The sequence below is a fragment of the Triticum aestivum genome, chromosome 3A (assembly GCF_018294505.1).
Source record: "Triticum aestivum cultivar Chinese Spring chromosome 3A, IWGSC CS RefSeq v2.1, whole genome shotgun sequence".
Lineage (NCBI taxonomy): Eukaryota > Viridiplantae > Streptophyta > Magnoliopsida > Poales > Poaceae > Triticum > Triticum aestivum.
In genome coordinates, this window is record NC_057800.1 from 491,230,204 (window position 1) to 491,256,893 (window position 26,690).

At 40.3% G+C, this 26,690-nt stretch overlaps 1 protein-coding gene and 1 long non-coding RNA gene across 2 annotated transcripts; one reads left to right on the plus strand and one right to left on the minus strand.

Moving 5' to 3' along the window:
- Positions 1-12,691: 12,691 nt before the first annotated feature.
- On the minus strand, positions 12,692-14,589 carry LOC123061798 (uncharacterized). The gene is made up of 2 exons (XR_006429312.1): positions 14,350-14,589; positions 12,692-13,669 (listed from the first exon to the last, which is right to left on the minus strand). It is a non-coding gene; the product is annotated as an uncharacterized lncRNA (long non-coding RNA).
- LOC123061797 (ABC transporter B family member 4) lies at positions 13,181-20,321 on the plus strand. The gene is made up of 12 exons (XM_044485065.1): positions 13,181-13,495; positions 13,575-13,629; positions 14,367-14,542; positions 14,825-15,046; positions 15,136-15,374; positions 16,678-17,203; positions 17,277-17,550; positions 17,652-18,285; positions 18,369-18,597; positions 18,703-18,969; positions 19,059-19,322; positions 19,555-20,321. The coding sequence occupies exons 1-12, from the start codon at positions 13,235-13,237 to the stop codon at positions 20,197-20,199; spliced, it is 3,792 nt and encodes a 1,263-aa protein (XP_044341000.1). The 5' UTR covers positions 13,181-13,234; the 3' UTR covers positions 20,200-20,321.
- The last annotated feature ends 6,369 nt before the right edge of the window (positions 20,322-26,690 follow it).

Below are 26,690 nucleotides of genomic sequence, written 5' to 3' on the forward strand. Positions count from 1 at the left end.
TCATCATGATGAAATGAAGACAGGCACAGAGTACAGGAAGCGTAATCACAGGATGAAGACAAACAGACTGAAGAAATTGAACTAAGGAAATTGAGAAAGTCTTCAGTCAAAGTCTTCAAACACAGATATGAACAAGCACACAACACAATTATGAGGAAATGAAAGAGTTGAGGAAATAGAACCAGTAAGCTTGATGAAGACAATGATTTGGTAGACCAGTTCCAACTGCTGTCTCAGTTGTATGTCTGGTTGGAGCGGCTGAGTATTTAAACTCGAGGACACACAGTCCCAGACACCCAGTCAAGGACACTTAGTCCAAGACACCCAGTCCTCACCGTATTCTCCTTGAACTAAGGTCACACAGACCTCGTCCAATCACTCGTGGTAAGTCTTCAGGCGACTTCCAAACCTTCACAAACTTGGTCACTCGGCGATCCACAATTCCTCTTGGATGCTCTAGACCATGATGCCTAACCGTCTGGAAGAAGCACAGTCTTCAAAGGTAACAAGCGTCGGATCCACTCAGGATCAATCTCTTCAGTGACGCTCAATCACTTGGGGTTTGTAGGTGTTTGGGTTTTGGGTTTTGGGTTTTTCCTCACTTGATGATTTTCGCTCAAAGTCCTCGGAGGATGGGTTGCTCTCAAATGACAAGTGTCGGTTTCTCTTGGAGCAGCCAACCAGCTAGTGGTTGTAAGGGGGTGGCTATTTATAGCCTAGGGAGCAGCCCGACATGATAAGACATAAATGCCCTTCAATGATATGACCGTTAGGTGGATAGATATTTTGGGACAGTTGGTGCATAGCACAGCAACGGTCGGAATTCTAAGTAGCAAAATCCTCAGGGCTATCATGTTCCTCACTGTGTAGGCAATCCGCACTGGTGAATTCCTAACTCCTCAGTCAGGACAAATTCCTCAGAGACCAGAAGAACTTCGTCTCTGTCACTGAAGAAATTGACTGAACTGTATGAGATTTCCAATGGCTTCACTCGAAGGGATTGGTAGACGTAGGATTTTGAGTTGAGCATCACATGGAAATTTTTCCTTAGTATTTCCTCGACCCCCTTTAACAGTACGGTGTTTCCTATGACTCAAGAAAGAGAAAAACAAAACTATGAAAACGAAAGTCTTCAAGCTTCATATTCCTCGCATGAATATCAAGTCTTCACGGACACACCAATTTCTTCATTTTTAGGGGTCAACTTTTCCTGTAAATATCAAACTCCTCATAGACTTATGGACCTGTGTACACTCACAGACGCATTAGTCCCTTAACCTATAAGTCTTCAATACACCAAAATCACTAAGGGGCACTAGATGCACTTACACTAGTTCTGTGTCACCCTAGGTTTTGATTCTTACATGATGAACCGCATCCGGCATAATTCTCTATCACCGATCCATTGCCTACGAGCTTTTTATATATTGTTCTTCGCTTATTTACTTTTCCGTTGCTATTGCTATCATCACTACAAAATACCAAAAACATTACTTTTACTATTGTTACCTTTTGCCACCGTTATCACCACTATCATATTACTTTGCTACTAAACACTTTGCTGCAGATATTAAGTTTCCAGGTGTGGTTGAATTGATAACTCAGCTGCTAATACTTGAGAATATTCTTTGGCTCCCCTTGTGTCGAATCAATAAATTTGGGTTGAATACTCTACCCTCGAAAACTGTTGCGATCCCCTATACTTGTGGGTTATCAATACTATTTTCTGGCACCGTTGCCGGGGAGCATAGCTTTATTCTTTGAGTCACTTGATATATATATATATATATATATATATATATATATATATATATCTGCTTATCATTATGAAGAACTTGAGAGATCCAAAAACCAAGATCTATCCCTCAACTACGAGGGGAGGTAAGGAACTGCCATCTAGCTCTTCACTTGATTCACCTTTTGTTATGAGTAAGTTTGCGACACCTACACCTGCTTCTGCTATTCGTTCTGATATGTCGCATGTTATTGACGATGCCACTTCTGCTATGCATGATACTTATGATGAAAGTACCCCTATGCCTGATACTACTGTGCCACTTAGTGATTTTCTTGATGAACAACTTGCTAGGGATAGAGAAATTGAAAATATTGAATCTGATGATACTGATGAAAGTGATGATGAAGAATCACTTGTTATTCCTAAGGGTTATGTTTTTGATCAAGAAGCTTCTTTAGCTATTTTAGCTTGCGAAAATAGAAATGAACTGAAAAGGTTATTAGCTAAATGGAGTAAGCAATCCCTAAATGCTAGAATGAAACCTGACCCTGCTTTTGCTACTTCACCTATCTTTGTTACTGATAAGGATTATGAATTCTCTGTTGATCCTGATATAATTACTTTGGTTGAATCTGATCCTTTTCATGGTTATGAATCTGAAACTGTTGTGGCACATCTTACTAAATTAAATGATATAGCTACCCTGTTCACTAATGATGAGAGAACTCGTTACTTTTATATCCTTAAAATATTTCCGTTCTCATTAAAGGGTGATGCTAAGATATGGTTTAACTCTCTTGATCCTTGTTGTGTGCGTAGTCCCCAGGATATGATTTATTACTTCTCTGCTAAATATTTCCCTGCTCATAAGAAACAAGCTGCTTTAAGGGATATATATAATTTTGTGCAAATTGAAGAAGAGTCTCCCACAAGCTTGGGAGAGGCTTCTCCAATTACTTAATGCTTTGCCTGATCATCCTCTTAAGAAAAATGAAATACTTGATATCTTTTATAATGGACTAACCGATGCCTCCAGAGATTACCTGGATAGTTGTGCTGGTTCTGTTTTCAGGGAAAGAACACCGGATGAAGCTGAAATTCTATTGAATAATATGTTGACAAATGAAAATAATTGGACACCTCCGGAGCCAATTCCTAAGCCTATTCCTAAACCAACTCCGAAGAAGAGGGGTATTCTATTTCTCAGTCCTGAAGATATGCAAGAGGCAAAGAAATCTATGAAAGAAAAAGGTATTAAAGTTGAAGATGTTGAGAATTTACCTCCTATTGAAGAAATACATGGTCTTAATTTACCGCCTGTTGAAGAAACATATAATCTTAATCCATTACCTATTGAAGAAACTCATGGTCTTGATAACCCGACACAGGTAGTAAAGGTAAATTCTCTCTATAGATATGATAAAGCTGTAATCCCATTTAATAAATTTGCTAGCCCATGCTTAGATGAGTTTGATAAATTTATGGCTAAGCAAGAAGACTTTAATGCTTATTTTGGTAGACAATTGAAAAACAATTCAAATATGCTTGAACACTTGGGTGATTATATGGCCAATGTTAAAGGTGAACTTAAACTTATTAGTAAACATGCTTCTATGGTTACCACTCAAGTAGAACAAGTACTTAAAGCTCAAAATGATTTGCTCAATGAATTGAATAGTAAAGATAATGATTATGTTGTTAGAGTGGCTACTAGAAATGGTAGAATGACCCAGGAACCTTTGTATCCTGAAGGCCATCCTAAGAGAATTGAGCAAGATTCTCAGAGAAATAATATAGATGCACCTAGTTCTTCTAAAAAGAAGAAAAAGAAAAATGATAGGACTTTGCATGCTTCTAGTGATCCTATTGTTGAAACACCTGAGAATCCAAATAATATTTCTATTTCTGATGCTGAAACTCAATCTGGTAATGAACCTGAAACTAGTGGTAATGTTAATGATAATGTTCATGATGATGCCCAAGCTAGTAATGATAATGATATAGAAATTGAACCTGCTGTTGATCTTGATAACCCACAATAAAAGAATCAATGTTATTATAAGAAAGACTTTGTTGCTAGGAAACATGGTAAAGAAAGAGAGCCTTGGGTTCAGAAACCCATGCCTTTTCCTCCCAAACCATCCAAGAAAAAGGATGATGAGGATTTTGAGCGCTTTGCTGAAATGATTAGACCTATCTTTTTGCGTATGCGATTAACTGGTATGCTCAAAACCAATCCTTATGCTAAGTACATGAAAGATATTATTACAAACAAAAGAAAGATACCGGAAGCTGAAATTTCCACCATGCTTGCTAATTATACTTTTAAGGGTGGGATACCAAAGAAACTTGGAGATCCAGGAGTGCCTACTATACCTTGCTCCATTAAAAGAAACCATGTTAAAACTGCTTTATGTGATCTTGGAGCCGGTGTTAGTGTTATGCCTCTCTCTTTATATTGTAGACTTGATTTGAATAAGTTGACATCTACTGAAATATCTTTGCAAATGGCTGATAAATCAACTGCTATACCTGTCGGTATTTGTGAGGATGTGCCTGTTGTAGTTGCAAACATTACTATTTTAATGGACTTTGTTATTCTTGATATTCCCGAGGACGATAATATGTCTATTATTCTTGGAAGACCATTTCTGAATACTGCAGGGGCTGTTATTGATTGCACTAAAGGCAATGTCACTTTTCATGTTAATGGTAATGAGCATACGGTACACTTTCCAAGGAAACAACCTCAAGTTCATAGTATCAACTCTATTGAAAAAATTCCATCAATTATATTTGGAGGTTTTGAATTTCCTCTTCCTACTGTCAAGAAGAAATATGATATTCTTATTATTGGGGATGTGCATATCCCCGTTGAGGTAACATAGTGTTATTCGAAATTTCTCCGGTTCCATGTTATTCAGAATGAGTTCGTTAACAAGACTTGATCAACCTTGTTAGTGGATTCCTTTTGATGATCATGAGATGGATGAAACTAGAAGACACAACCTTCTGTACCCCACTTTTACTTTCTGTTATTTATATTAAATAAAATAAAATAAATATTTTCCTGTCTATTATCTAATTATCCGTGCAACATAAAATACCTCGAAAATAAAAGTTCTCCAAATGACCTGAAATTTAAATATGATTTTTTTCCAGAATATTTGAGAATATTTGGCACAAAGAACACAGCAGGGGGGGCCAACCACCTGCCCACGAGGGTGGAGGGCGCGCCCTACCCCCCTGGGCGCGCCCCCTGCCTCGTGGGCCCATGGTGGCCCTCCTCCACTTATTCTTGCACCCACACACTTCATCTTCCTCCCACAAACACGAATATCCAGATCAAGCACGAGTTCTAGCTTACTTTGCTGCCATTTTCGATCTCCTTGCTCAAAGCACCTCTCACAAAACTGCTTGGGGAGATTGTTCTTTGGTATGTGACTCCTCCATTGGTCCAATTAGTTTTTGTTCTAGTGCTTTCTTCATTGCAAATTTTTGCTGCTTAGGTGACCCTGTTCTTGAGCTTGCATGTCAAATTTATATGGTCAAAAGTAGTTTTGATGCATGATATAGGCCCTAGGCACTTGTAGGAGTAGTTGCTATCAATATTATTGAGTTTGGCTTACTTTTATTTTGAAGTTACTAAATTTTTTTAGAATTTTTCAGAGGAAGAAATATGCTTAGGAAAATGTTCCAAGGTGGTTCCTCAAGGAAGCAAGGACCCAGGCTTGCAATGCGTGATGCTGATGAAGAGCCACCAAGAGATGCTCCAGTGCGTCCTTGTGAGTGGCCCTCTGAGAACTTTATGGATCGAGCAGGAATTAAAGAAGAATTCAACGCATATTTGCGTAACGCTGATCTTGTGAGCTTCGAGGAAGAGAAGTGCAGCCAGTATCACAACCTCACCAGTACCTTTGTGAGGAGGTTTGAATTTTCAACCTCACGTAATTCTCCAACTGTCTTGTTTGATCTTTATGATAAATCTTACACTATGGACTTGGAGGATTTTACCACTGCTTGCAAACTTCCACAATGGGGTAGTATAAGGGATCCTCGCAAATCTGAATTTAGAGATTTTCTTGCTAGCATAACTGTGGAGAATCTAGAGATATTACACAAGCTACCATAGGGAGCATTCACTTTCCTGCTATACATTATTTTGCTCTCTTCATAGGTAGATGCATTAATGGTAAAGATGGGGCATGTCACATGTGTGTCCCCGATCTTAGTATTCTTAGGAGTGTTGTGTTAGGAGACAAATCATATAATTTGGGAGCCATTGTTGCACGTAGGTTGCATCTTAATAGACTTAATGGAGATTTCTTTGGTTGAATTTATGCAACCCGCATAGCTAATTTTCTTGGTATAGCCATACGCGAAGATGATATTGAATTACCTCCTGCTTATCTAGATTTTAATGCTATGGTTCACCGCCAGTTTGTTGAGAGGAACGAATCACCTCTCCAGTATCAACTAATCTTTGACAGACGCCGCGCTGTCCGTATTACTCTCCCTGCTCCTGTCTTCTTTGATTATCAGGAAAGAGGAGGATATATTATTACCAGAGAGGAGGCAGATGAGTACGAGAGGAGAGAGGAGGCCGCTCGTCGCCATGTTGCAGCTCAGCAGGCGATAGCTGCTGCATGTAGTACGACCCCAACTATTATTATGGATATCCGCCAGGCTAGCCGTGGCCATAGACCAACTTAGGCCAAAAGCCTAAGCTTGGGGAGTACATATTCCCACCGACATTACATTTATGTTCACACACTCATTGCTAGATGTCGGTGCTCATACTTTTTCATTGTATCATTCATGCTAGTTTATTTTCCTTTTTATGCTTTCTTCTTGTGTGTTTAATAAACCTTAAGAAAAACCAAAAAAATTAATTGTAGTTTTTAATCAGTTTAATTTTCATGCTTGTAGTAGTAATTAAAAAGAAAACCCAAAAAGATTTCTTGTTCTTCTTTTGCTTGTTGAGAGCTTTCCCGTGTAAATAGTTTTATTTCTTTTCTTTTCTTTGGGGGTCGATAGGAGAAGACTATAGTTAAATTGTTGAAGTGGCTCTTATATGCATTATTGTTTATCTGACAAAAGAGCCCATATTGCCTTGTCTTCTCCTGTTTATTGAATGCTTGCAGATTCCAGCTTAGTCTAATGCACGTGCACTATTATTATTATTCACATCATTCGATCGTTCAAGTGAAAGGCAATTATGATGATATATGATGGACTGGCTGAGATGAGAAAAACTGGTATGAACTCGACCTCTTTTGTTTTTGTAAATATGATTAGTTCGTCGTTCCTGATTCAGCCCATTATGAATAAACATGTTTGCAATGACAACTAGAGATCATAGTTTCTTGTGCCATGCTTGATTAGCTATGAGTTATAATGGTTTACCTTGCGTGTCAACATGCTATTAAAATGGTTATGATGTGGTATGATAGGGTGGTATCCTCCTCTGAATGATTTAAGTGACTTGACTTGGCGCATGTTCACGCATGTAGTTGAAACAAAATCAACATAGCCTTCACGATATTTATGTTCATGGTGGATTATATCCTACTCATGCTTGCATTTGGTGTTGATTAATTTTAATGCATGTTCATGACTGTTGTCGCTCTCTAGCTGGTCGCTTCCCAGTCTTTTGCTAGCCTTCACCTGTACTAAGCGGGAATACTGCTTGTGCATCCAAACTCCTTAAACCCCAAAGTTATTCCACATGAGTCCACTATACCTACCTATATACGGTATCTACCTACCGTTCCAAGTAAATTTGTATGTGCCAAACTCTAAATCTTCAAATAATTATCCTGTTTTGTATGCTCAAATAGCTCATGTATCAACTAGGGATGTCCATATCTTCCATGTTAGGCGGATTATTCTCAAGAGGAGTGGACTCCGCTCCTCACTCACGAGATAAATGGCTGGTCACCGGGATGCCTAGTCCCGTGCTTTATGCAAACTAAATCAAAATAATTACAAACAAAACTCCCCCTGGGACTCTTGTTAGTTGGAGGCACTCGTTGTTTCGAGCAAGCCATGGATTGATGCTTGTTGGTGGAAGGGGGAGTATAAACTTTACCATTCTGTTTGGGAACCGCCTATAATGTGTGTAGCATGGAAGATATCGCCATCTCTTGGTTGTTATGTTGACAATGAAAGTATACCGCTCAAAATATTATTCACCTCTGTTTCAAAACCGAGCTCTGGCACCTCTACAAATCCCTGTTTCCCTCTGCGAAGGGCCTATCTATTTACTTTTATGCTGAGTCATCATCCTCTTATTAAAAAAGCACCAGCTGGAGAGCACCGCTGTCATTTGCATTCATTACTGTTAGTTTACATTGAGTATGACTTGACTGGATCTCTTTTAACATGAATTACAATGTCTAGTCAGTCCTTGGTCTTTAAAGGTGCTCTGCATTTATGTTTTGCGGTCTCAGAAAGGGCTAGCGAGATACCATCTTATTATATCATATTATGATTGTTTTGAGAAAGTGTTGTCATCCGAGATTTATTATTATGGCTCGCTAGTTGATTATGCCATTGATATGAGTAAACTTGAGACCTATGCATTATTGTGAATGTGGTTAGTTATAATCTTTGCTGAAAACTTGAATGTCGGCTTTACATATTTACAACAACAAGAGCAAACAGAGTTTGTAAAAGTTTTTCTTTATCACTTTCAGTTTGTCAACTGAATTGCTTGAGGACAAGCAAAGGTTTAGGCTTGGGGGAGTTGATACGTCTCCAACGTATCTACTTTTCCAAACGCTTTTGCCCTTGTTTTGGACTCTAATTTGCATGATTTGAATGGAACTAACCCGGACTGACGCTGTTTTCAGCAGAATTACCATGGTGTTATTTATGTGCAGGAGTAAACATTCTCAGAATGACCTGAAACTTCACGAAGCCACTTTTCAGAAAATAAGAAAAATACATGCAAAAGATGAAGGCCAGGGGGCCCACCACCTCTCCACGAAGGTGGGGGCGCGCCTACCCCCTAGGGCGTGCCCCCCTACCTCGTGGCCCCCTGTTGCCTCTCCGACTCCAACTCCAACTCCATATATTGAGTTTCGGAGAGAGAAAAATTAGAAAGAAGAAATCATCGCGTTTTATGATACGGAGCCGCCGCCAAGCCCTAAAACCTCTCGGGAGGGCTGATCTGGAGTCCGTTCGGGGCTCTGGAGAGGGGAATCCGTCGCCATCGTCATCATCAACCATCCTCCACCACCAATTTCATGATGCTCACCGCCGTGTGTGAGTAATTCCATCGTAGGCTTGCTGGATGGTGATGGGTTGGATGGGATCTATCATGTAATCGAGTTAGTTTTGATAGGGTTTGATCCCTAGTGTCCACTATGTTCTAAGATTGATGTTGCTATGACTTTGCTATGCTTAATGCTTGTCACTAGGGCCCGAGTGCCATGATTTCAGATCTGAACCTATTATGTTTTCATCTATATATGAGTGTTCTTGATCCTATCTTGCAAGTCTATAGTCACCTATTATGTGTTATGATCCGTTAACCCCGAAGTGACAATAATCGGGATACTTACCGGTGATGACCGTAGTTTGAGGAGTTCATGTATTCACTATGTTTTAATGCTTTGTTCCGGTACTCTATTAAAAGGAGGCCTTAATATCCCTTAGTTTCCGTAAGGACCCCGCTGCCACGGGAGGGTAGGACAAAAGATGTCATGCAAGTTCTTTTCCATAAGCACGTATGACTATATTCGGAATACATGCCTACATTATATCAACGAACCGGAGCTAGTTCTGTGTCACCCTAGGTTATGACTGTTACATGATGAACCGCATCCGGCATAATTCTCTATCACCGATCCATTGCCTACGAGCTTTTCATATATTGTTCTTCGCTTATTTACTTTTCCGTTGCTATTGCTATCATCACTACAAAATACCAAAAACACTACTTTTACTATTGTTACCTTTTGCTACTGTTATCACCACTATCATATTACTTTGCTACTAAACACTTTGTTGCAGATATTAAGTTTCCAGGTGTGGTTGAATTGACAACTCAGCTGCTAATACTTGAGAATATTCTTTGGCTCCCCTTGTGTCGAATCAATAAATTTGGGTTGAATACTCTACCCTCGAAAACTGTTGCGATCCCCTATACTTGTGGGTTATCAGCGCGCCCCCACCCTCGTGGACAGGGTGTGGGCCCCCTGGCGTGGATCTTTCTTCCAGTATTTTTTATATATTCTAAAATAATTCAACGTTAATTTCCAGGTCATCTCGAGAACTTTTATTTCTGCACAAAAATAACACCATGGCAATTCTGCTGAAAACAATGTCAGTCCGGGTTAGTTCCATTCAAATCATGCAAGCTAGAGTCCAAAACAAGGGCAAAAGTGTTTGGAAAAGTAGATACGACGGAGACGTATCAACCCACACCCCCTGGCACGCGGCGGTGCCTAGTGGGCACCCCATAAGTCGGTTGGGGCTCTTCTTCAGCCGCAAGGAAGCTTATATCCGGAAAAAAAATCGTGTTAAAATTCTAGCGTGATCAGATTTATGGATCTTCGGATATTTAAGAAACGGTGAAAGGCCAGAAAACAGGAACGCGAAACAAAAGAGAACAGAGAGATAGATCCAATCATGGACTAGAGGGGAAACTCCCCTCCCATCTAGGGGTGGAGGCCATGGAAGAAGAAGAAGGGGGGCTCTCTCCCCCTCTCTCCCGGTGGCGCCGGAGTGCCACCGGGGCAAGGATTGTGACGGCGATCTACACCAACAACATTGCTACCATCAACACCAACTTTCTCCCCCTCTATGAAGTGGTGTAATCTCTCTATTCCCGCTGCAATTATTTACTTAAACTTGGTGCTCAACAATATATATTATTATCCAATGATATGTGGTTATCCTATGATGTTTGAGTAGATGTGTTTTGTCCTATGGGTTAATTGATGATTGTGATTGGTTTGAGTTGTATATTTTATTTTGGTGTTGTCCTATGGTGCCCTCTGTGTCGCGCAAACGTGAGGGATCCCCACTGTAGGGTGTTGCAATACGTTCATGATTCTCTTATAGTGGGTGGGGAGAGTGACATAAACCTATACCCGAGTATGGGGGTTGTTGCGTATGGGATAAAGAGGACTTGATACTTAATGTTATGGTTGGATTTTACCTTAATCATCTTTGGTAGTTGCGGATGCTTGCTAGAGTTTCAATCATAAGTGCATATGATCCAAGTACAGAAAGTATGTCAGCTCATGCTTCTCCTTCATATAAAATTGCAATAATGATTACCGGTCTAGTTATCAATTGCCTAGGGACAAATAACTTTCTTGTGTGACAAAAGCTTTCTACTAAACTACTAAATTTATTATCTTGTAATTTATTCATAGTTTTATTCTCGCAAAGTACTTTCTAGTTTTATTCTTGTTCTAGGTAAAGCAAACGTTAAGTGTGCATAGAGTTGTATCAGTGGTCGATAGAACTTGAGAGAATATGAATCCTACCTTTAGCTCTTCGTTGGGTTCGACACTCTTATTTATCGAAAAAGCTACAGTTGATCCTCTATACTTGTGGGTTATCACTCGACCATGAAGGATGATGTGTTGTGCGATGCGTGGTTGACCGTATCCATGGATTTCGTAGGCAGGAGTAGAGGAGGGGTCCTTTTGGGAGCAAGTGCATGAAAAGTCTCACGCACAAAAACACATTGCGCCCTATGACATGTACATCATTCAACCACGCAACGTGAGGTCGTTGTCGTATTGCTAGCACGCAATCGAGATCAGCGTCACCAAGTTTTACAACATGGTTCGTCAGCTCGAGGCAAGGTGGCCATTGCACGCGGCAGAGGACGAGATTGTAAGTTTTTCTTCCTCTTGCTTAACTTGTTGATTGATACATTCACTCAATGTTGGTCTACACATTATATGTAGCCTGCACGCGCTGCGGTGGTGTACCACGGGATAGAGGGACGGTCATTTACGTGCACACACTGTTGGATGAAGATGAAAGGGGAGTTTGTGTGGAACGATATGATCCGTTCATGAAAAACTTGTTGGACATACGAGATCTTATTGTACTAGACTTAATCTGCATGGTATGTATGAACGATTTATACTATTTACTATCCGAACTTTGATGAATATCGTCTAGTTTACATGAATTTCGTCAGATTTATTAATATGGATTGAAATGTATGCGGCTAGCATTAAATGACGTTTTTCCACATTTGTGTCTGCAGAACGAATGCGGGAGGAAATTTACAAATCTCCCGTTGGAGATGCTAAGGAAAACAAATGCTGATCGGCCGTCGAAGGTGCTGACCAAGACAAGCAAAGTCAAGAACGGACTCGTGTGTGGACTAGTTAGGTCGGCACCTCCGGAAAAAGAAGGGACCACGTGCGGGGTGCATGCTTGGCACCCAAGGAATGCCTGCCGTCCGTTCTTGAGCCCACACGTGCAATGGGCCCTCGAGAATAGCTGGACGATTTTTCTCTGCTGATTGCACCTCTTTTTTTTTTTTTGAACTCCTGATTGCACCTTCTTGGTGACTTGGATGTGAAGCAGGCATAGTAGTAGAGCGGAACAAAACGCCTCGTGTTCTTTAACCGTGCCAGGTGTCTGGATAGTGTGGTCGAAACGTTGTGCCCAAGTTGCTGCATCAGCGTGTGTGCTGACGTCTGTACAGCCAACCTTCGCCCGGCCAAAATGTCCGTCGCCCATCCTCCACGGTCGATGCAATTTTTATTTTTTTTGAACACTGGTGCCAGCGAGCACCCCAAAAGAAACGTATAGATTTTTAACGTTTTTCACCTCTTCAAAATCATGAACTTGTCATTTTTATGTAGCTCACATGTTAACTTATTTCATCATCAGACTTTACACCATATAGTATACATCCATATTACCATGCAGGATTTCTTTTGCTAGCTTTTTTTTTGAAACCTCAAAACATAGTTTTCAAACTATTCAAAATAAAGTGCTCACTGGCACTGTGCTCCAAAAATGCACGCTCATGAATACATCCATATTTGTTTTTTGACGTTTTCATACTACACTGTCAAATCAAAAAGTAAAACGTGGTGTGACCTTTTCTTTTTTTCCAAGAGTAATTATCTGTGAACACCAAAGAGCCCAACTAGCTTAGCGCACCTCAGGCCACAAGATTAACGCAATCCATCCGACTGACTATGCTGACAAAGCACAAAAGTACGATATGAATCTTGAATTGTCGCACCTACAGCAGCAAGAGTTGTGAACTTTCCCATAATTAATCACATGCCGTAACAATAGTCCGTGTAATTTTCCATGGCAAACTTTCCCGGTCGCTTCCAGCTCCGGAGCACCCAATCAGCCCAACAGTCAAAGGCACTCCGGGCGGCCCGCAAGATGCGTATATATAGTGCCTCCACCACCCCCGGGGACAGGAACTACACACAGCGCAGTGCGGCCGGGCTCGTCGTTGGGCTCATCAACAAAGCAAGTAGCAGCCAGGAAATGGACGCGACAGCAGAAGCTAGTAGTGGAGAAGGAGCACGCCACGCCCACGGCGCAAAAGATGACCGGCCGGAGAAGAAGGTGCCGTTGCTCGGCATGTTCAGGTACGCCGACCGCCTCGACATGCTGCTCATGGTGGTCGGTTCGCTCGGGGCGGTGGGCAACGGCGTGTCGGAGCCCCTCATCTCGGTCCTCTTTGGAGACGTCATCAACTCCTTCGGCGAGAGCACGACCAGCACCGTCCTCCGTGCTGTCACCAAGGTGCGCCACGGCTTATGGTGATCACTTAACTTGAAGAATGGCTAGTTGAGTTAACAGAGAATATTCTTTTTATCTCCAGGTTGTTCTCAACTTCATATATTTGGGCATTGGGACAACAGTTGCTGCCTTTCTTCGTAAGTGGAACTTCCATTCAATTCTTGGAATGCATGTTTTCTGTCAATGAAACCTTAGATTAGATGTCAAGCAATAGTACACACAAGAAGATAGTTACACATTCAGCGGAAATCCGTTGGTGCGTTTTTTTTTTGAAATGTCAAAAATATTCCAACAAAAATTTACTAGTATATTTTTTTTTGTTTAATATTCATGCAGGAGTGCGTGCTCCCAGGAGCCAAAACGCCATTCTCACATTCAGTATATACCATTTTCAAATAAACTGAACTGCAGAGGACAATTAACAAGGTTATTTAATATCACATGGAAACCAACTTCTCCATGAAAATTCTATGGGCAGAGCTGGTACTCTATAAACTTGTCAATTTTCAGTACCAACTCAACTGCATTTCCTTTCGCAAAAAAAGAGAGAGAGAGAACTCAACTGCATTTCAAAGATATAAAATTGGCCAGTAGTGATAAATGAATGTGCAATCATATAGCGCTGCGTTTGCGTTTAGTTAGCTGTGGATGCCGCCACCTTCTCAGCGTCGTCTTAATAAAAAATGACACAAATTTGTTCTAGCTAAGGAACATGCAGATATAATGATCATAACAGAGCAATCGTCATCAGTTATCATGTATTCACTCCATGAGAAGTACCAATTGAATTCCTAATAATTGGATATGTTTAGTTAAATTATATGCTAATGGTAGAGATGTTAGTAAAAAAGGCTCACCCTTCATTTTCTTCCAGAGGTGGCATGCTGGACTATGGCAGGAGAAAGGCAATCAGCCCGTATCCGTTCTTTGTACCTGAAATCTGTTCTGAGACAGGATATTGCATTCTTCGACACAGAAATGACAACTGGTGAAGCAGTTTCTAGAATGTCTAGCGATACGGTTATAATTCAAGATGCTCTTGGTGAGAAGGTAATACTTCCTTTGTACTCCCTATCTAGAACTAAAATACATCTAGATACATCCATTTCTGCGACGAGTAATTCGGAACGGAGGGAGTAGTACCAAATAAAGAAGAATTGCAATATTTTTCATCACATTGCAAAGTGCGCACAGACCCGCAGGCACGAGTATCAGTATTTTTTATTGATACAACATAAGCTTTTGTGTTACTAAGTGTATTTCATAGTTCGTACATTCTATGCAGCCCACCTAGTGCTGCCGGTGCTGACATTCGTGCATTCTGATTTACAGGCAGGGAAGCTTGTGCAACTCGCATCTGCCTTCTTTGGGGGTTTTATCATAGCATTCACAAAAGGCTGGCTCCTAACTCTTGTCATGCTAACATCACTACCACTAATTGCTATCGCTGGTGCAGTGTCTGCACAGCTGCTAACCCGGGTTTCCAGCAAGCGACTAACATCGTATAGTGATGCTGCAGACACAGTTGAACAGACAATTGGATCTATTCGAACAGTGAGTTCAAATTATATCAGTTATTCATCAATTATCTCAGTTCATATAAATTGTGGTAAACATTAATTTAGCAACACTCGTGTAAACAGGTTGTGTCCTTCAATGGCGAGAAGAAAGCTATAGAAATGTACAATAAATTCATAAAAAATGCATACAAGACTGTTGTTGAGGAAGGCATTGTCAATGGGTTTGGCATGGGCTCTGTCTTCTGCATCTTATTTAGCAGTTATGGTCTAGCCTTCTGGTATGGTGGAAAGCTGATCATTGACAAAGGTTATACCGGAGGGAAGGTCCTCACTATATTGTTTGCCGTACTGACTGGCGCAACGTGAGTTTCTGAAATCTTTACATTGCAAATACCTTTGCTGAGAAGTAGTAATATTTATTGTATATAAATTGAAGGACTACTTGAATGGAAGGAAATATATACATTATATACCAAAGTTTAAAATTCAAGATAACCCTTTCTCTTACGGATGACCTGCGAATACATATTTTTCCGTAAATTATATAAGGAACTTTACATGGCAGTTTGATGTTCCTTTTAAGGAGTGTTCAGAGATTACCTTTAGATAGCTAATCTTGTTTACTTATTTATGTTTAGTTGTAAATAATGTAAATTGGTAATGCTTGAGCTCAAGGCTAATAATTGTTTTATAAATACAAATAGCCCACGAGATTCAAGGTGACTCCTTCCCTTTGAGGTAAAAGAAATTCAACAATAATCCTAAAAAAATGTACCATAAATTTAGAAGAAAAATAGAATGATCGAAATTGCTATTTATTTTGGATCAGATTATATATGAAAAAAAAAGTCTTTCTAAAAAGATCAACCCAATCGACCACTGGAAGTACAATTTTGAAACAGGTGTAAATTGCAAGTATTGCAACCTCACAGCAGGATCCCATGAATCCCGAGAAAGCTCTAACAGCAATCGCTAGATATTGTCGAAGCTACTTCAGATTCAATCATTATGTTTTAAGTATGGAATTATCATTACTCTAGTGTTGGTGAGAACTAAAACATTCCGTCAAACAATAAATATGACAAGCTTATATATTGCAGATAGCACTATCAAATTCTAGCAAACAAATCAACTACACTATTTATACTAAGTATGAACAATAATCCTACTTAAAAAAATAAGTTAAATGAAATTGTAAAAGTTATACATAGTATCATTAGAATTGTAAAACGAAGACAAGTAAAGGCAGAGAGAAATTTAAGCTTCGAAGAAGTATTCACCTGGAAGTTACAAGTACGTTGCATGTGATATGCGTAAATTTAATTTAGTAATGCTCTGTACCTACATGCCACTTATCTAAGTTCAATAAACTTTTCGACCTACAACACATGAGCAGATGAACTTGAATCAAATCAAATCACTAGTTGGTTTACATTTTTCAGTAGATGAGTATAATTCATCGGATAACCAGCTTGCAAACCCTCCACAGGACGCTAATTATTTTATTTACATTGCTCTATCTTCATCTTATGTTACCTCAGCAAAGCATACATATGTGAAGGACTAGTAGTTTAAACTGTATTTCATGCCAAGAAATAGAAAAGGCGACCATTGCATATGGTATGTTAATGTCCTAAGCCTGGCACTTACAATTTTTTGTAACAGTTCATTAGGTAATGCAACACCATCAATTTCTGCAATTGCTGAAGGTCAATCTGCAGCATACAGACTGTTCGAAACGATTGAGAGGAAGCCTGAAATAGATTCAGATGATACCAGCGGCATGATCATGGAAAATATCAAGGGTGATGTTGAACTAAAGGATGTGTGCTTTCGCTACCCTGCAAGACCCGGGCAGTTAATATTAGATGGATTGTCATTACAAGTAGCCAGTGGAACAACAATGGCCATAGTTGGAGAGAGTGGAAGTGGCAAGTCAACTGTTGTCAGCCTAGTTGAAAGATTCTACGATCCACAGGCTGGAGAAGTTTTGATAGATGGAGTCAACATCAAGAATCTGAATCTTGATTGGATAAGAGGGAAGATCGGCCTTGTTAGCCAAGAACCATTGCTGTTTATGACCTCCATTAAAGATAACATAATCTATGGTAAAGAAGAGGCAACACTTGAAGAGATCAAGAGAGCAGCCGAGCTTGCAAATGCAGCAAACTTCATCGACAAGTTACCAAATGTACGTAAATAAGATTGCATGCTTCAAATGAATTCTTGAACTTTAAATTAACAACATTTTAATTTCATACCAGGGCTACGATACATTGGTTGGTCAACGTGGCACTCTGCTTTCTGGGGGCCAGAAACAAAGAATTGCAATTGCGAGAGCCATCCTTAAAGATCCAAAAATCCTTTTGCTAGATGAAGCAACAAGTGCATTGGATGTAGAATCTGAGAGGATAGTTCAGGAGGCACTCAATAGGATAATGGTACAAAGAACCACACTCGTCGTTGCCCATCGTTTGAGCACTGTAAGGAATGTTGACTGCATCACAGTTGTTCATCAAGGGAAAATAGTGGAACAAGGTTAGAATCTCTTGAATATACATTATTTTTCCCATTCTAGATATATCTATTGTCAACCTATAATGAATCATTCACCCCACAAACATATCCTATGTGTACAGGTCCTCATCATGCATTAATGAAGGATCCCAATGGAGCTTACTCACAGCTTATTAGGCTACAAGAAACTCGTGGTGATGAAAGACGTAAAATACAGGATTCTGGAGTGCCCAATTCCTTATCAAAAAGCACTAGTTTGTCAAATAGACGGTCAATGACTAAAGATTCTTTTGGCAACAGCAACAGATACTCCTTCAAGAACCCCTTAGGATTATCAGTTGAGTTGCATGAGGATGAAATCACAGGTGAACAGAACAAAGACGACCTTTCCAATGGGAAGACCCTTCAGAAAGCACCAATTGGACGTCTTTTTTATCTTAACAAGCCGGAGGTACCATTTCTTCTGCTCGGTGCTATAGCAGCATCGGCGCATGGAGTCATTTTCCCATTGTTTGGCATACTAATGTCTGGCGTTATAAAATCATTCTACGAGCCACCAGATAAGCTGCGGAAAGATTCTAGCTTTTGGGCATTGATATCTGTAGTTCTGGGGTTTGCATCATTCATTGCAATCCCAGCAGAGTACCTTTTGTTTGGAATTGCTGGTGGCAAGCTTATAGAGCGTGTTCGTACTCTGTCATTTCAAAATATTGTTCATCAGGAAGTTGCTTGGTTCGATAATCCCTCAAATTCCAGGTAACATATTCAAATGGTCTCAATTACTTTATCTTCTCATACATAGATCTACACAGATGCTAAGATTCTGCTTTCACTTACAGTGGTGCACTTGGTACACGACTCTCAGTTGATGCATTAAATGTTCGACGCTTAGTAGGAGATAACCTGGGCCTTATAGTGCAGTCTACAGCTGCACTAATCACTGGCTTTGTCATAGCATTTACGGCGGACTGGAGGCTTGCACTGATTATCACTTGTGTCATTCCTTTAGTGGGTGCACAGGGTTATGCTCAAGTGAAGTTCTTGAAAGGGTTTAGTGAAGAAGCTAAGGTAACGTATAACAACTCTAAAATTTACTTCCTGTTTGATTCAGGATGAGCAATCCTAAGGACCCTGGAATCGACTATCACAATAATATATTCAATTATTGTGCAGGAGATGTATGAAGATGCAAGTCAGGTTGCAACTGATGCTGTTGGTAGTATCAGAACTATAGCATCTTTCTGTGCAGAGAAAAGAGTGGTTACAACGTATAACAAGAAATGTGAAGCTTTAAGGAAACAGGGAATTCGAAGTGGAATCGTTGGAGGGCTTGGTTTTGGTTTCTCATTCTTAGTGTTGTATCTTACATATGCTCTATGTTTCTATGTTGGTGCACAGTTTGTACGTCAGGGAAAAACTACTTTTGCAGATGTTTTCAAAGTAAGAGATCCTAAATCATTTCGAGTTACAGTTTCTGTATGGGTGTCAACTTTTAATAATCAGTCACAGATGCTTTGGATGTTTTTCAGGTTTTCTTTGCCTTGGTTTTGGCAGCTGTTGGGGTTTCGCAGGCAAGTGCATTGGCATCTAATGCAACAAAGGCAAGGGATTCAGCCATTTCTGTTTTCAGTATTCTAGACAGGAAGTCGAAAATTGACACAAGTAACGACGAGGGCCTGGTATTGGAAAATGTCACTGGCGACATTCATTTCAGTAACGTCAGTTTCAAGTACCCATCACGCCCTGATGTCCAAATATTCAGTGACTTCACCTTGCACATTCCTTCCAGAAAGGTATGATTTGCATCCTTTAATAGTCTTGTTTATCATTGTTGCACCCAATTGTTTTCCATTCAGATAACCAACTTAAAGTACCACCTCATAAAACCAAGAATAATACTTGAAAACAGGTGATGCATCTAGTTACAGTGTTACAATATAAGAAGCTTTCAGCTGATTTATTTCACATATGATCATTCAGAACCACAAAAACTGCTATGTTGACACTTTTTCCTTCCTTTTTCAGACCATAGCACTAGTTGGAGAAAGTGGTAGTGGCAAGTCCACTATAATTGCTTTACTGGAACGCTTCTATGATCCTGATTCTGGTAGAATCTCAGTAGATGGAGTCGAAATTAAGAGCTTGAGAATTAGCTGGTTGAGGGATCAGATGGGGCTGGTAGGCCAGGAGCCAGTACTTTTCAATGACACAATCCGTGCAAACATAACATATGGGAAACACGGAGAAGTGACAGAGGAAGAAGTCACAGCTGTGGCCAAGGCAGCAAATGCTCATGAGTTCATATCAAGCTTGCCACAGGGATACGACACTCTGGTTGGCGAGAAAGGCGTGCAACTATCTGGTGGACAGAAGCAGAGGGTAGCTATCGCAAGGGCCATTATAAAGGACCCGAAGATACTACTACTTGATGAGGCAACCAGTGCCCTGGATGCGGAATCAGAGCGCGTTGTTCAAGATGCATTGGATCGAGTCATGGTGAGCAGGACCACCATAGTGGTGGCTCACCGCCTCTCCACAATAAAAGGGGCTGATATGATTGCAGTCCTCAAGGAAGGCAAAATTGCAGAAAAGGGAAAGCATGAGGCCCTGATGCGAATCAAGGGTGGAGTCTATGCTTCACTAGTAGAACTCCGCTCAAATTCCGAGTAGAATTGTGTATTATTTGACTTTTTTTCTTTTTTTCTTACTGCATTTGTTTGTTCCTAGTACAATTATTTCACCATGCAATACAATGATTTTTTATTTGAGAAATGAATGCAAGAGGTTAGCGGTTTGTTGCAAGGAAGACCTATGAGCATGGTAAGTAATGAGAATAACAACTATGTGTGTAGCAACTGATAATACAGAAGATTAGACCAACATCATTAAATAGTTGTCTTTAAATACTAACATGCATCAATATGATAGAAGGAAGAAGAGACAGGATTTCTACCTCCGTCCCTAAAGAAATCGAGGTCTGAGGTGCTACTTCACAAAAACTGCAGGTTCGACGCAAACGACTCGCACGTAGCATTAAAGATAGTCTTCTTGCATACTCAAGCAAATATCATTTGACTACAAACACATACAAGAAGTGGCGAACGCAGAGGAAAATGGAGGGTGGGCTCAAAGTTAATGGTGACTAAACTAAATCGGCATCATCATAGAAAAAATAGTCTCATGTATTCTGAATCCACACAACAATACATCAGTACAAGAGAAACAACAATAAAAAGGGAAATGTATTCCCAAGTGCCCAGCCGCAAGTTTGAAATTACCGCAATTATTAGTACTATAACATGCATCAATATAAGAAAGGAGAAAAGGATCAAAGATCCCAGGGTGTCACACAGAATGTGGCCTCACAGACTCAGCAAAACAGACAAGAAAGAAGAAAGGAGAAAGGAGGATAAACACTATCTAAAAGCCTCTGAAAAGATTTGCTGCTTTGGCTAGAGATGAGCTGAATCTTTTCAGAGAGGCTTTGTAATTGCTGCTTTGGCTAGAGATGGGCTGAATCTTTCCAGAGAGGCCTTTAGATAGTGTAACTTTGGCTAGAGATGAGCTGAATCTTTTCAGAGAGGCTTTTAGATAGTGTAATTGCTGCTTTGGCTAGAGATGAGCTGAATCTTTTCAGAGAGGCTTTTAGATAGTGTTTACCCTCCTTTCTCCTTTTAAATAGCTTTGTTTCGCCCATTCAACAAATACGCACTTTCCGATTCACTTCTAAGTTCAGAGGCATAATCTTCTATTCTTACATTGGTATTCTAAGCCCGGGATCGACTAGCAGTTCATAAACTACCTATTAGTGTTAGTCACTTAGCAAAATAGTTTGAGATTTAGAGATATACCTGTGGCGGCTTGGCCCTCCAGCGGCCGATGTGGAGATGCGTGCACCCAGATGCCCAGGTCGCGGACCGGTCGGCCGGCCGGGGAGCTCCTGCGGGCTGAGGTCCTGCCCTGCCTTGGCGCCCGGCTCCCCAGCCCCCCGCGGGCCGCCGCTTGCGCTAGCCGCAAAGGTGATTGCAGACGCGGTCCTGTGTTTTTTTTTTCTCCCTGTGTGTGCGTGGGAAGCTGCAGACTGCAGAACGGAAGGAGACGACACGGCGAATGGGCCGTAATAGATGGGCAAGTAGCTGGGCCGGCTAGAATAGTAGTAGTACAATGTTTTTTATTTTGAAATATGTCGCAAAAGTATTATTATTTTGTGCTTTAGCAAAACTGTTTTTTGAAATAAGTTCATATTTCAACGACAAAATGTACCGAAATTTATTGGTGCTCGTTGCAACAAAATGTTGATTAACCGCACAGAAAGTGTACTGATGGGCCAGCCAATTAGCTAGCGAGATTGGTGCTAGAGGATTCCGGTTTTAGGAAGGTTACAGCTTTGGGTTTTTTTGGCTCAAAAAAATGCGGCTTTGGTTTTCCCGGCCTTTAGGAACCTTTTGAAAGGTTCTTTTTTGGTTTTTCTGTTTATTCCATATCAGTTTCTTTTTGTTTTTTGTGCTTTTCTTACCTTTTTATTTTTTTTGCCTTTTCTTTTCCCTTTTAAAATGTTTATATTTTTGCCAAATGTTCACAAAAAATAAAAATATTCTAGACTTAAAAATATAGATAGTTTTTTTAAAAAATATTCATCTATAAAAAATATTTTATTTAAAAAATCAAATAATTTTGGCTTTTTGGAATACCAATTGAAAAATGACCAAAAATAATAAAGTAGAGAAAAAAGGCTAAAAACTAGTACAAAAAGCTCCCTCGCTTAGTTATTGTCTCATGTGGGCTAGGTTGGATCAATTAGATGGAATAGATGGGTTGAAATGCCAAGAATTTTTGTCACTTAACATACAAATATGCGTTGTGATGTATTAATGAGCTTAATGAGCTAATTATGAAAATTGCTCATTAAGGTCGCTAAGTTTAATGAGTTGAAACTTATGTTTGACTCTATTCAAGAGCGAAAGAGGAGATTAATGAGTCGAGCTATCGAGTGTTCATTAAACTCGCCAGCTACGAGTTTTTGGTCTGATCCGGCTGAGACCAACCACGTACAGCACGAACGTGCCGACCAGTACACCACTACAGCTCTTGTGTCTAAGCAGAGCCAGATTGAGGCCCTGTTTGGTTCATAAGTCCTAGGACTTTTTTTAGTCCCAAGTCCATAAAAAGTCCCTACCTGTTTGGTTACTGGTACTTATAAGTTTCTATAAGACCATATTACAACTATAAGTCCCTCCTTGAGAGTCTTATTTCATAAGTCCCAAATGCCCACTTTAAGTCCCTATAAGTCCCTCCTGTTTGGTTTAGATGAGACTTATAGGGACTTATTTAAGTCCCTAGACCAATAAGTCTCTGAAAACAAACACCCTCTGACACAGAGCCAGATTTACTTCTAATCTTATAGCTTCAGACACATCCTGGCCGGTCGATGATCAGCTTTGCTGAAGTTGGCTTCCAGACCGACCGGACTTTTTCAGCTGTTTCGTTTCTTTACGTGTGTTTTCTGTTTTGTTTTTATCTTCTTTTCAGATATTTGGTTTTCTTCATATTCTTTTATTTTTGCACACTTCTATTTTTATGTAGGTTTTGCAATATATGGTAAACCTTTTTTTAATATATGGTGAACATATTTTTCAAATACATACTGAACTTTTTACCATACGTTGAAGATTTCAGAAGTACACTCTGAAAATTATCATATACATGCACACTGAACATGATAATATAATGTCGACCATTTTTTATGTACATTGAACATTTTTTAATATGCAATGAACTTTTTAAATTAGACGACGAACATTTTTTTGATACACACTAAACATTGTTTTAATATATGGTTAATTTTTAATATATACTGGACTTTTTTATAAAACACACACGGAACATATTTTTTTCGAGCAACCGGCAAGAGCTCTGCCTTTTCATTAAGAAGAATAGAATTGACCAGTTTATACGGGAAACTAGCCAAAAACCGAATACTGAACATATTTTCTAAAATATATTTTCTATTTTTAATAGGTTTTAAAAATATCCAGCTTCTAAAAAACAATAACCGTTTTTGGGTTAAAAATCGACTAAAAATTGTATTGAGTTATCTAATCAAACTGCATTTGCAAACAGTTGTTGTTAGATGACATATTAAACTATTTAATGTTGAAACCATATGACAACCAACAAAGTATGTCCAAACTATTAGAACTAGTTTCGTGAGAGCGTGAAAAGGCTATGAGGTTTTTTCGAAGGATGAAAGGGTCCATCTATCTCAGCTTTGACAAGAATACTGGAGTAGTCTAGTGGTTAGCAAGCGCGCCAGCAAATGCTTGGTCCCTCTTTTGCGTAGCGCGCACTTTTTTGTTGTTGCTTTTAGCTATGTGTCCGACTCACAAGAACTCTTAGAGAGAGAGGGAGGGAGTGCGAGAGAGAATGGTGAGGAATTTTCAGAGGACGTGGATCAAGGAGAGAGCCGCCGGAGCAGCTTCGGAGCACCAGTTTGAGCGACGAGGCAAATCAGAGTAGATTGGTCAAAATCGGCAAGATGTACCTAAACACTTACCCGACGCCATCCTCGGATTATAGATGTTGGATCCCCGTTAATCGCCGGGCCCAAGAATCTGTCAAAAATATGATCCTACCAAGTTTAAAAACTGTAGAACTATACCGGCAAGTGGCAGTGATAAGTTTTAACAACTTCCTCCAATTATTGTTAAGATGCAAAATTTGCAATTCATACACGTGCATATCTTGTTATGAAAGTTTGTGTGAGTGTGTGAGAGAAAGAGATGGATTTTGCTGCCACCAGGATCTCATCATCGCCTCACAACCTTTGGCCCTTAAAAAGCATCTGTTTCATGCCTCAATCATTTGGCCACACCACAGCTACGAGATTAGGTTGTGGTTTGCTTTTCTTTTCTTTCTTGGAAAGAGGTGCACATGCGAATACAACTAGAAAAACCAGAGCCTGTATTTTTTTCTCTCTAACAACTGACAACTTGACAAATGACAACAACGTTTCGAGAGGAAACCACTTCCTTACACAATGTTTTCTTATGGTTAGACCAACTTGCTTTGGAAGGGTTTGGTTTGGTTTGGTGCTGGCTAGCTGCAGACCTGTCACCTACCGTTGCAAGAGATTATTAGAGGGAAACATGGGGATTGATTTCTTTTCTGATATACGGGTGATTCGTCTGGAGCCCATCGATCGCCCCGGCATATGCAGCAGCGACGGCCGGTTTGTAGCATCTCGTCCCCGTGGCATAAGTCACAGCCCGACTCAACTCGTTCACGATATATGAAATGTCTGCGAGGCGTGACAATGGCGAGGCGAGCGACGAAGAAGGAGCACGCGTATATATCATTTCTCAAGCTCTTGGTAGCATGTAAAAAAACCAATATTATATGTTGGTTCAATATACCCTTCACAGTTGGGACTACCAAACTTTCCACACTCTTTTATCATGCATAAATGAGCCATACATGCCTCTGATTTTTTCAGGAATTATTGAAAATAATAAACGAGCTAAACGCTAATAACTTCAACATGCGCATCCCGGCTTGCAGCAGCATAGTGACGTCCACCATCACCATGTCTACTTGGTCTTTTTGATGTCGTTAAATTACTATTTTTATTTTTCTTCAAATTTAATTTATTGTAGAACCGGTTGAAATTGGATGAACCATTACAATACTTATTTGCTTGGTTGGTCACACATAATAGAATTTGGACTGTAGATAGCGCCGTGGGTGGCCAAACTGCGACCGATGCCCGCTGTGCAATCAGATGCGCGAGTCGGTAGCCCACCTCCTCTTCAGATGCCGTTTCTCCATGCGTGTTTGGAATGATGTGATCTCGTGGCTTGATCTGCATGTCAGCACCGCGTCTTGGCACCAATTAATTCGACATAGTTAAATCTTGGTGGGAAGGCGACCTCACCAACAATGCTCAGCCAATGATAGCTCTAGCCTCATTGCTTCATCTTGTTAGTTGGGAGATTTGGAAGGAGCAAAATGCACACGTATGCAGGGCCAAGGCGTCGCCGGTGGCGGTGATTGTGCGCATCATCAAGGACGGAGCTTGTATCTGGGCCTTAGCCGGGGCTAAGCGGCTGTGTAATATTATGCCGAGAGAGTAGCTATATGTTTTGCTTCGGCTGTTGCGGGTTCTGTCCCTCAAACTTATTTTCTTAATCAATAAAAATGGCAAATCTTTTGTCTCGTTTAAAAAAAACAATACTTATTTGCTTTCAGGGACGATCCATCATTTTTGAAGCGGCTATAGGTTGACGAACAGGAAATTGTAATTAGGTGTATGTATACAATAAATCCTTCTTCTATGAAACAAAGTATTTAAAAATGGTTTCAACATATACAACAATAACAAGGTTAACACCCCGCAGAAAAAGAAGCAATAACAAGGTTAACAGATCAAGCGTGAAAGAACACAATGATAAAATCACTTTGCAAAATAAACTATTACAACAACAAAAATTGCGAGTAACTATTTCAAAATATTAGCCACATGCGACACATAGAAAAAATCATAGGTAGTTGCAACATGTCCAAACAACCGATGCAACATCAAAGAGTTTTAAAAAATGGCCAACACCACCGTCATTGTCAGTCAGTTGCCTTGCTGCCAGACTATCGCCGTCGATGGATCTAACGGCGCACAACAACTCGCCATGGCATTTTACGTATAGTATACTAGTCTATGTACCCACAAAAAGAAAAAATACAAGTGTATGTAGTGCAGCAAGGAGCCAACGGCTACGGCTTGTCGTGGTATACTACTAGTACTACTGTAGCGCAACGATGCGGTAGCGACCCGTGTGGAAAGGGAAGAGAAGCAGACAAAAACAGAAAGGAAAAAATGGGCAAGGTGGGCAGCCCGGGGACCAGGCACATGCGTGGCACAAACCCCGCGCATGCGCTGGGATCGAGCCCTCGGAGATCGGACGGCGCGGCGTGAGAAATCAGTCGGTGGAGTGGAGTAGGAGTAGGAACGTTCCCCGTATTTTTTATATGATGATTACAATATATAATTAGACCAACTTGCTTTGCTTTGGAAGCGTTTGGTCTTTGGCCAAAAATGCTACACTTACGGCATTCTAGTACGGACTGGCTTCACGGACTGCTCTCTCGCCAATCAACCCTTTTGATTTTCG